At 39.8% G+C, this 11,836-nt stretch overlaps 1 protein-coding gene across 2 annotated transcripts in view; it reads left to right on the plus strand.

Annotated features, from left to right (window-relative positions):
• The window catches only part of tnksa (tankyrase, TRF1-interacting ankyrin-related ADP-ribose polymerase a), a 102,491-nt gene that overhangs the window by 34,237 nt on the left and 56,418 nt on the right, over positions 1 to 11,836 (plus strand). For both annotated transcript variants that reach the window (XM_016510219.1, XM_016510218.1), the window contains exons 4-5: positions 2,161 to 2,197; positions 3,888 to 3,963. In XM_016510219.1, coding sequence (XP_016365705.1) covers positions 2,161 to 2,197; positions 3,888 to 3,963 — 113 coding nt within the window. The remainder of the gene's footprint in view (positions 1 to 2,160; positions 2,198 to 3,887; positions 3,964 to 11,836) is intronic.

The raw sequence follows: 11,836 nt of genomic DNA on the forward strand, positions 1-11,836 counted from the left end.
ACAAATAACGATTGCTAACGGTTGCCTGTTACATTGCACTACATAGAATTTCACTTACCACATAAACTGAGTAAGGAAAGATGACTGAGAACGATGACGAATGATTTGCAGATCCTCAGCACCACTGACAAACATCTAATCTTGTAAAATGTGTGGTAAGTAGTAAGCACTACCACTCCATAGTATAAATAGAGTGCGTGCGATCGCGAATCTCGAAAGTGAAACTAAAAAGCGATCGTGCCTTCAAAAGCAGTTTCAGTGCCAGGCATAATAGTGGCTCCCTGATGCCCGAAATTTTATATACAGTTTAATTACCCAATGATATAACTGCGAAAGTAGGCTATTAAAATATATATTTTCCTCCCATCTCGTATTTATTCCCTTTAGGGGTTCCGTAATTTTCTTTCCGAACACAGTATTCTATTGGGATCACAATGTCGGCTCAACATCATGATGTCTAACAGCCATCGGCGATGGACGATGGCATCGTCTATCGGCCCAACCCTAGTTCAATTCCAACAAGATCTCAAATTCTGCTGTCCAGAATAATACAATACAATAGATTTGCCAAGTCTACAATATTGTCAGTGGTTTCTGGGGGGAAATCACGATGCTGGCTCAACATTGTGATGTCTATCAGTCATCGGCGATGGACGATGGCATTGTCTATCGGCCCAACCCTAGCTACGGGCGTCCTGAGTTTGAATCGTGACTCGAGGACCTTTCCCGATCCTGCCCCCTATCTCTCTCCCACTTCACTTCTGGTCAGTTCTGATCTGTCCTGTCATAATAAAGGCAAAAATGCCCAAAAAAAACCAAGCAAATATATGAAGAATATAATTATAATGTATTATTATTGTTTGTGTGTTTGTTTTACAGAGAGACCGTATATAATGCTTAAATTGAAAAACAAGTCTGAACAGGATCCGTAGTTGAAATGCCAACAAATCAGTTCGGCAATAAAATGGAAACGCTAAATAATCCCATTGTCATGTGGACAAAAATACATATTGTTTATAAAAACGATGCAAAATACAATTTTATGGCCTACTATTGGCAAAAACATAATTTTAGACCCTATACGTGTTTTTGTGTTTTGCACCGCGCTCCATTTGGATCTCTCAGCAGGGGGGTCGTCAGGCTCGGAGGTAGGCCGCCCTCTCAGTGAAAACACACAACCGATGGCCTGACGAGCACACGGGGCTGTAATGAGTCTTCCAGACACGCTGTTTTCTGCTTTATTACCATCCTTCCCCACTCGTGATTCATAGCCTTTTGTTTGCGACTGCCACAAAGCGGCAAACAAGCCCTGCTTGCAGCATTTTGTTTTAGCCATTTTGTTGTTTAAACACCCCTACATGAAGCCCCCATATGTCATGATATCCACCTCTCCACAACATTTTCACATGCCTTTCTGCTGCTTTTTCCGCTCCCTCCCTCATTGGCCCTGTCTTTTTGCATCCTCCCCCCTTATTCCTCACTTCTCTTGTCTCCACAAGCCTCAGTAGAGAGAGAGACAGAGCGAGAGTGTGGGGGTGGGGAGGAATCACAGCTGAATTAGTTGAGTCTCTCTGATTGGCTAAGAGGCTGGGTATTGTGGGTAAGGGGGGTGGGAGAGAAAGCGGGGCGGGCGGCATTTGTTTATTACATATTTCCCCCCCCTTTCCCTTATCTCGTGTTATCACGGCAACGGCTCCTCCTATACAAACATAAAATAGACAGTGGAGGGGAAGTATCAGGCTCACTGACTGTATACAAGGGGAGGGGTGTGTGTGTGTTTGTATATATTTGTGTGTGGTGTCTGTCTGCCTGAGAAAGAGAGCCATTTAATTTGCGGAGTGAACAGGGATATGCGTCAGTTCATCCGTCGTATCCAAGACACTGCCGATGCCGTGTCCACAATCTGCTCAGTGTCACGGTTTCATCAGGCGAGAGGGGTTGGTGCTTGGCGACGCCACCACCAGAAGAGAGAGACGGGCAGAGAACGAGAGGAAAGCGAGGCAGCGCTGGTGCACTGATACCTGTGCGCACATGTGTTTGAGCGTGTCTGTGTGGGGCTGCCGGCGGTCCGCTGCTCCTTAGTTACTCTGGCTTCTTGCTGCTGCTGTATGTCCTTCATCCTGTCTGCCTCTGACACCATGATTTTTTGTAATCACTTAGGCGAATACAAGAAGGACGAACTCCTGGAAGCTGCTAGGTGAGTACATGCCTTCTCAACCTTTCCTTGTCTCATTTCCCACCCTCCCATGATTCCGTTCTCTTGTACGGTTTCCATAGTCACTGTTTTCTTTTGTCTGTGCACATGGATGTGGATTAAGGCATGTGTCGGAGAAGCTCCCATCAAGGCCGGGGATTTCAGACTCAGTAGTTGCATTTTCATACGTACACGTGATGGCCTGGAGGAAGCTTGAGAGTTTCCATTTAGCAGCAGAATGCTTTATTCCATGTGGTGAATTCGGTTTTAATTGGTTTCTGAGTGCTGCAGGTGAAACCACAGAAAGAGGATGTGAAGGAGATAGGGAGCTACCTGTTGTCCAAGGAAACTCCATTTCACTAAACACTTGGGCCACGGTGAAACAATACTGCCTCTGGAAACATCTGACATTTCTGCGATCCCAGCAGTCACTGCCTTCGTCACAGAGAAAAGATGTTCCTTTTCATACTCTGGTCTACATCTCCATTGGCTTTGCCCCCCTCTTTATACCCCTGCCTTGAGGCACAGCCCGCAGCATGGATACAAATCAGGACTCTTTTTGTTTTAATGATCAAGAGAGAAAGGAACTACAAAGGCCTAGTAATTCTCTCCACCGATCATTAGGAACACGTACGATCACAGGGGGCTTCATTGTTGTGGAATTAAGTTGATCTGCCCCCCCCCCCATGTAACCCTATGAATTGAGAATTGTTTGTAGAGACTTGCGGAATGGAAGATAGACGAAGCCGATAGGCAGACAAACAATTCGCAAGAAAGACGGGTTTGACTTATGGCCTGCTTTCTACTAAGTGGTAATCTCCCGAAGACCAGGATGCATCTGCAAACGCATCAAGAAGATTGATGACACCCTCCCATTTCTCAGCCTCTCTTCCCAGTCGGCGGCAGAGTGTGCATTTAAATGAAGGATCTTGTGTTGTTCACTGAAGCCAGTTATCTGTAGTTACTGGCAAGAGGAGACCAGAGCAACTACACAAACCTTACTGTTTTTGTGAGGCTTAACCTGAGCAAAGCACCTCTAGAGTCGACACAAGTCTGTTTTTGCATGCTTGCAAGAACCGGACAGTTTCCAAAGATGGAAATCTTGATGTCGACACGTTCCACTACATTGTTCTGCAGCTAATATGTCTCTTTGCCGTTCACCAGCACTTTGTAACTTTGTTTTGAAAGGTGCTATATAAATAAATGTTTACTTACTTTTGATTAGCGTGGCATCGGGCCCATCTTTGGCCCTAGATGGCACAAGGTTTTGGCCATAGGTCTGGTATCTCTAACACTGTCGTACTTGGTCACGCCTGGGCAGCTGGCGAGACGTAAAGAAGTCGCTGGCAGGTGATGATGAGTCAAACCTCTGCAGGCCACAAGGCTGGGTCTCCAAGCTATGGCTCACTCCAATTACAGCGAAAACTTTATATAGGGTATCCGCAAGTGCCGCTCCTAGGCATATGATAAATTTATATTCAAGGTACACTGTCGTTTACTACTTTGTTCTGTGAAGTAAACCACCGATCGATGCTTATCATCTTATGTGCTCCTCCTCTTTTGGTTATGACTTTTATTCCCCCATCTCTCCTTTTACCCTTCACTCCTCATCTTCTCTGTGAAATTCACTATGTTAGCTTGTTCTTTTTTTACTGTTCCCCTCTGTTCTTTAAAAACTGCTGCTTTACTTCAGGAGCGGAAATGAAGAGAAGCTCATGGCCCTGCTCACGCCGTTAAACGTCAACTGCCATGCCAGCGACGGTCGTAAGGTAAGAACATTCACTGCGCCATAAACATTTGACCACTGCTGGTGAAAACTCCATATTTAATTAAATATGGTGTCTACCAGGCTTCATTGTGAGAAATGCGGCATTGTTCCCTTCCCCTTGCATTAGCTTATTTGCAGTTGAAAATAAGTTTAATGTATGTCATTATCATCAAATTACAAGTAAAAGTGAATGTTCAGGGTTTGGTTTAAAGCTGAAGCTAAGAAGCATCACTCTGAATTGTTATTTTAATTGGTTCATATTTAATCGAGTACATCACTCAAGTAATTTATGTGGAACTGCCATTTAATTAGACTAGTTTGTGCTTTCGTTCTTGTGTATGAAATTCAGGGCTCAACATTTCACTTAACAGAGTTTTAGGTTCAGAGAAATATTGCTTGCATTGGGTTTAAAGATTAAAGCAAACCCTCAGGTTTTTATGAATAAATACTACAGTTTACTTGCAGCAAGAGTAGGGATGGGTACCGAAACCCGGTATTTAATCGGTCCCGGGGTTAAATTATGAAAGACCGGAGTATCGATAAGCTCTGACGTTAACGGTTCTGCTATCGGTACTGGAAAAATTTATAAAACACACATACATTTATTACTGCTATATATACAGGTGCATCTCAATAAATTAGAATGTCGTGGAAAAGTTCGTTTCCAAAGATGGAAATCTTGATGTCGACACGTTCCACTACATTGTTCTGCAGCTAATATGTCTCTTTGCCGTTCACCAGCACTTTGTAACTTTGTTTTGAAAGGTGCTATATAAATAAATGTTTACTTACTTTTGATTAGCGTGGCATCGGGCCCATCTTTGGCCCTAGATGGCACAAGGTTTTGGCCATAGGTCTGGTATCTCTAACACTGTCGTACTTGGTCACGCCTGGGCAGCTGGCGAGACGTAAAGAAGTCGCTGGCAGGTGATGATGAGTCAAACCTCTGCAGGCCACAAGGCTGGGTCTCCAAGCTATGGCTCACTCCAATTACAGCGAAAACTTTATATAGGGTATCCGCAAGTGCCGCTCCTAGGCATATGATAAATTTATATTCAAGGTACACTGTCGTTTACTACTTTGTTCTGTGAAGTAAACCACCGATCGATGCTTATCATCTTATGTGCTCCTCCTCTTTTGGTTATGACTTTTATTCCCCCATCTCTCCTTTTACCCTTCACTCCTCATCTTCTCTGTGAAATTCACTATGTTAGCTTGTTCTTTTTTTACTGTTCCCCTCTGTTCTTTAAAAACTGCTGCTTTACTTCAGGAGCGGAAATGAAGAGAAGCTCATGGCCCTGCTCACGCCGTTAAACGTCAACTGCCATGCCAGCGACGGTCGTAAGGTAAGAACATTCACTGCGCCATAAACATTTGACCACTGCTGGTGAAAACTCCAAAGAGCTGTTAATATTCTCCTTCTGACAAACTTCCAAAATGGAGTCAAGGTAGATAGGTAGACCATATTTAATAAACATCTCTTGGCCGAGTTAATGACCCTAGTCTCAGTCAACTTCTGTCCAGGGTTATTATATTTTTCGATTCTTGATATAGTTGTATTTCGGTTTTTATTTTTAATTTGTTTTAGTTTTTGTTAGTTTTCACTCATTGTTTGTTTTCTTTCCCAATGTTTTCTAGTTTCAGTTTATTTCAGGCTTAGTTTATCTAGTCTAATGGCATTTTTATGTTTAATGTAACGGGTTTATGGTATAGCATGTATCAAAAACTAATACCTAAAAATGACTTTGTTCTGTGATCAGTTTTTCACTCATGAAAATGCGTTTTAGTTTGAATTCAGTTTTTCCCAGTTCTGTTATTTTATATATATATATATATATATATATCACAATTTGTTGAATTACTGAAATAAATGAACTTTTCTACGACATTCTAATTTATTGAGATGCACCTGTACATTATCTTGCCAATTCTATCTCGCCAGAGTCGGCAGCTGTTTTTCAAACATTTGTCCATGATGCATTTTTGCTATTCGCAATTCAGAAGCGAGATCGCGCTCACGCGGAGGAGCTTCAGCACGCGCAACATGAAAGCCCTGTTTAATTATGATAGAAGAGAGAACTAAACATTCAAACATCTGCTTACACTTATATAAAACAAAAAGTACCAATAAGAATACCGTTAAAGTACCGAGTCGATAAGCAGTATCGGTAAGAGTAGTAATACCGTTAAAACCTTAACGATACCCATCCCTAAGCAAGAGTACTAACCTACACTTCACTCGTGTGTTTAATGTGAGCTTTAAATGAAGGTTTTTTGTTGTTGTTGCATGATGCATGTGTACTTAGTAAGTGTGTTTTCAGATCGGATATATCTATTTTAAACAAGATTTGTATGAATTTTGTCAGCAGCGCATGTAAGACTGTGTACAATGACTTTTTCATCAATATTTGTTAGGGATGTAACGATTAACCGCGAGCCGGTTGAAAATCGATTTAAATATATGACGATTCAAATCGGTTGAGATGCTAAACAAATCGCGATTCAATTAGGGGTAGGAGTTCAAAATTTAGATTAAAAACTGCTCATGTTGCATGTATGCAGCATCTTTGTTTGGATCATGATTAAAATGCAGTGGTTGCCTCTCATTTTAAATGGAAAGAGCACAGACAAAGCCTTATTTTGTTTATATGAAGAGATTTGTTTTTTATTTATGTTAATTATTTGATTTGGTGCTTGTTTTAAAATTTCAATTTAGTTTTGTTATTTACATTTACAGTAACCTATATTTAAATGTTATTTAGCAGACGCTTTTATCCAAAGCGACTTACAAATGAGGACAATAAAAGCAATCAAAACCAACAAAAGAGCAATATTAGTATATTATTATAGTGTTATATTTCAGTTTCACAAAGAAACGTGCAGCATTTTGTCCAAGCAATAATAAAAGGACACATTTAATTTATAATTTTTCTTAAATCTCATTTTGTCGTGAATCAAAATCGTGAATCAAATCGAATCGTGAAATCAAAATCGCAAATCGAATCGTGAGTTGAGTGAATCATTACATCCCTAATATTTGTCACTGAGGACAGGATAGGAGCAGTGAAATGGTTGCAGAAGAGTCCTAATCTCTCAGTAAGATCAAGGGCTTGATTTAGAGGAATTGCTCTCAGCCGGTTCTGCATGTAGTCCTCATGCATATTTATCGAATATTGACTGATTTCCCAAGCGTGCTACCCAAAATGTTTTTATTTTTCCTCTGCTTTGGTAAACATTTTGAGAAGAGTCTGTCTGCAGACATGCACTCTCATCTCATATGCACTGTCTGTGACATTACTGAAAAGTGTTTAACAAAGATTATTGCATAATTATTCCCTTAATTCAGCAGAATGTGGCAGTAATAATTTTAGATTGCGAATGCAGTATATATAAGCACTAGGGATATGCCAGTATCAAATTTTCATGTTGCGATTAATTGCTAATGCTTTTATTACGGTATACGGTATTATCACGATATTGAAATTAAGTAAAAAAAAAGTGCTGTTTATCTCACATGTTCCGCCATGTGCTTCTGGTCCTCGCTTGTTTACATCAGAGTGCGCAGGCGTCTTTCACGCAGCATACAGCGTGTTGTGCATTTTGACCAGTTTATGGGAAAAGTATTCTTAAAATGCATTCAAAATTCTGAATAATTTGTAATATATAATTATTCACGGTATTTAGAAGTGCCCACGATAACAATATCGTGCATATTCATTACTGTGATATATCGCATTACCGAATACCAGCACAAGTCTAATAAGCACTCTAAAGGATGCTGCAATGATTTGCCAGTTTGTTTTTGTTTTTTTTACTCTGTGCTGATCGGGATTAACAAATCACTGTCACCTGTGATTACAAGCTAAGACATTTTATTAAATCATTTTAAAGAAATTGCAGGACAGATTTCATTTTGTATGTCAGGTACCAATCCTCTAATTTCATAGATATTTTTAATACTTTATACCGTATAAATGTCTGCAAATTTTAATGCAACTTAACATAGGATTTGGCTTTTTGGTGAGTGAAATGCTTAAAAAATAATACAATATGTACACAAACATAATCCTAAAATGACTAACTGCAGTTACATGGTTGTATTAGATTGCATTTACTGACACTTGTATCAATGTGTCTATTTTTATATATGAACAAATCTGATTTGAGATATTACTTGTTTCCAGTTTCCTTGAATAGAATGCAATTGATGTCCAAAACATTTTAATGCAGTGCAGCGCTGCACGTTTAAAAACGTCTCTGTGCTTCTTGCTGCCGTTTATTTGCAACATTTATAACACAACATAAATGTTGTCCTTTTGATCAAAACGTCGGCCATTTCACATTGCTAAGCATCCTTGTTTTTTTTGTTTTTTTTTAACAGCCTAGATTGAAATTCATCCCTGAACTTGTTTAACAAGGTCTCTATTCATCTTAAAACAGGTGAGTGGAGTAAAGGCTCACTGAGGATGTACCTGAGATTGGCTTTTATCGACCCAAAAGCCCATATCTCGCCTGTCTGTGTTAGTGCCTCTAACAAAGTCTGATGCTCGTCACCTTAGTAATTTCAGAGAGTGTTTCTGTGCGAGATGCCGTCATTAGTAAAGGGATTACAGTATTTAGATGCATCTGATCTGTACCCTCTCAAATGAATCTCAGTGGATTCATCCCACTCACAGAATAGATTGGCATTGCATTTCGTGTTTAATAGATTTTGGTTCATGATGCGTAAGAATTTTACAATCACCACGATGATGCTTATTCAAACACAAAGAGCTGGCGTGTGCATTATGCCTGGGATAATCTTTAGCTCCTTTGGACTTAACGAAAAATGCTCTTTCTGGGTCCATCTGCTTTAGTTGGCTGTTTTGCTCTCCCAGGCAGCTTTATGGGTGTATAAAGATCAGTCTAAGCTAATGTCAATAGCGGCTTCTCCCTGAATCACGGAGATGCCACTCTCCTGCCTTTTGTTGCTTTCTTTGCTTCTGAATGCAGCCCTTGGTGCACTCGCTACTTCATTAGATACAGAAAGACACCACAGGAAGAATAGAGCATGTCAGGTCGCAAAGCCGGAATCCTTTGTTTGTTTGATGTAATCAGAGGATACCTTCTTCTGTAGATCCACCGAGAGGTGTTTCTCTATTGTCTGTTTACCCGGTTTTATTCTTCTCTGCTCTACAATGAAGAGAAAGACCTTGGAAGCGTGTTATTTAGAGCTCTGTTCCTTTAATTTCATAGCCAATTTCATCCACCTGATACTCTAGTCTCAACCATGAAAAGTGATTTGACTTACAGCGACCGCCAGCGCTGTTTAGAAGACAGAGCCTTCCTCCACAAAACACCCCCGTCCTGTAACACTGAGCAGATTTTAGCTGGACCCCTGCCAAACCCCCATATGGTTGAATTATGTATTCTGCGCTCAGACAGAGAAGCACTTCCTTGGTCTTCTGTCCACACATCTCTGTGCCAAACAGTGTGTTGTGGTTATACTCGATGATCTGTAATAACTGGGGGTGTATTGGTTCAGATTTCTCACGGTTTGCTTTTATGTTTGGTTTTTTCTTTTTTGCTTTGATTATGGTTTTAATCAGTAAGTACTGCAGATGTTCTGGTTAAGGGTACCAATTAGTTTAAATTGAAGCTGTTCACTATAACTTCATATTTTAGAACACCCACTATTGGCATTATTCTCCACTTTTATTTTTCATAAAGCCTTATTATACCTTTACATGCATTAAACCATATATTTATATATAGAGAGAGAGAGAGAGAGAGAGGGAGAGAGAGTAAGAAAGCCAAAAAGGCATGATTTTCTGATGTCAATTGTTTTAGCATATTTTTATATGTACCAAATGCCAAAATATAATAATAAACAGTGGTAGCTTCATATGCATGTTATATATATGTATATAGCCTATGTTGATTGTCTTTATGTCGGCATTATTGTCGGCTTTATTGTGAATATATCAGTTTCTTTTCCTCTCGGCCTCATGTACAGTCATTCAGCAATACAATACAATTATTGTAAATGTTTTGTAAAAATTGACATTTTTATGATGTTTGACTTGAAAGAACATTTTATTTTATTTTATTATTTTATTCTATTTTAATGTCATCCCACTAATATAATGTTAGGCCTCTTTCACTGATATTTGTTGCCTTTTCTTCCTGACTGTTGCCCAGCTTTACTGTTTACAGTGAACACAAGATTTAGTGAAAGGCTTTGTCCTCCTCTCTTTTCTAAAAAGTGTGGGATGTTTGTGTTGATAACACTGTCCTCAGTGCTACGTTTCATTTTATAGAACTTTTCACAGTTGCTTCATGCTGCACAATCAATAAAGCAGGTTGGATTATTATTTTTATTTTTTTTTTGCTTTTACTGAGAATAGAAACATGACCCTTGTGTTGTCTGTAAGCGAAAACACAATGCTGGTGAGGGAGGTCCACCAGGTCCGCTGCAGCATATTGTCCATACTTGCACTACAAGGTGCTTCACCATGGTTGTCTTGGTCATGCATAGTGCTTTGATATTCAGACTGGTGCATGATAATGCCGTAGACTTCCTTCCCACTGAGCTTTAATTAGCCAAGATATCTCCATTCAAAATGATATCTTCCGCTCCACGCCGCTGCCAGATACAAGCAACTTCTGTATGGATGGCAATGGTGTGACGCACTTTCACCTGCTCTCCATTACAAGTGAACCACTTTTCATTTCATAATTATATGTTTGCCTCAGTGGCCATCACGCTCTGAGCCCTGGATGCTGTAACAGCTGGCCTTGGGCCCTCAATTTATTGCTTGCTGTTTTCCACACACTTCACCTCTCTGGGGATTTTAGATTATACAGGACACATCATTCATAAAATAATATTGATTTACTTGTTGTGTTTTTTCCCTTCCTGTGTTCCCTTGCAGAAACCAAGCACATGGAACCATTGTATAGAATAAGGTTGTCACAAGAGCAATATTTCAGTAGTCGATACGAATACAAGTGATTTTCTCAAGGTACCAATTTCGAGACCACAGCAATGTTCAATAGCAATTATTATGAAACGGCACTGCTTTTACATAATTGCTTAAACTGCAATTATGGAAAAGCACTACTTTATTTAGTTAGTCAACTAAAAGTATGGTGACCCAGTAGTGCACCACACAACAAAATCTCCACAACACAGCGGAAACAAGCTACAACATAACGAAATTAGCACAACGCAATGGAAACAAGCCACAACACAATGGAGTTAGCACAACACAACGGAAACAAGTCGCAACACAACAGAATTAGCACAACACAATGGAAACAAGCCGCAACACAACGGAAACAAGTTGCAACACAGCGGAATTAGCACAACACAACGGAGAGAATCCACAACACAGCGGAATTAGCACAACACAATGGAAACGAACCGCAACACAACAGAAACAATTCGCAACACAACGAAGCAGCAACACAACAAAATTAACACAACACAACGGAAACAAGTCGCAACTTAACAAAGCTGCAACACAATGAAATTAGCACAACACAACGGAAACGATCCACAATATAGCAAAATTAGCACATCACAAGGAAATTAGTCCTATGTGTTGTGTTGTGGCGATTTTGTTGTGTAGATATTGTTGTGTTGTGCACTACTGGTCCACCGTATTAAAGTATTAATAAGGTAAATTAAAACGGCAAGTACAGTCATGGCCAAAAGTTTTGGCAGTGACATAAATTTAATGTTTTGCAAAGTTTGCTGCTTAAGCTGTTGTGGTGTTCATTCACATTGTTTCTAGATCATTGTGTAGAGTGATTAAATGCATTTTAAATAATTGCTAAAAGCTTCATTGGCCAAAAAAATGTACTAAAAAAAAAAAAAAAAATTCACTATT

Source organism: Sinocyclocheilus rhinocerous, unplaced genomic scaffold (genome assembly GCF_001515625.1).
Source record: "Sinocyclocheilus rhinocerous isolate Xijiao unplaced genomic scaffold, SAMN03320098_v1.1 scaffold1405, whole genome shotgun sequence".
NCBI classification, from domain to species: domain Eukaryota; kingdom Metazoa; phylum Chordata; class Actinopteri; order Cypriniformes; family Cyprinidae; genus Sinocyclocheilus; species Sinocyclocheilus rhinocerous.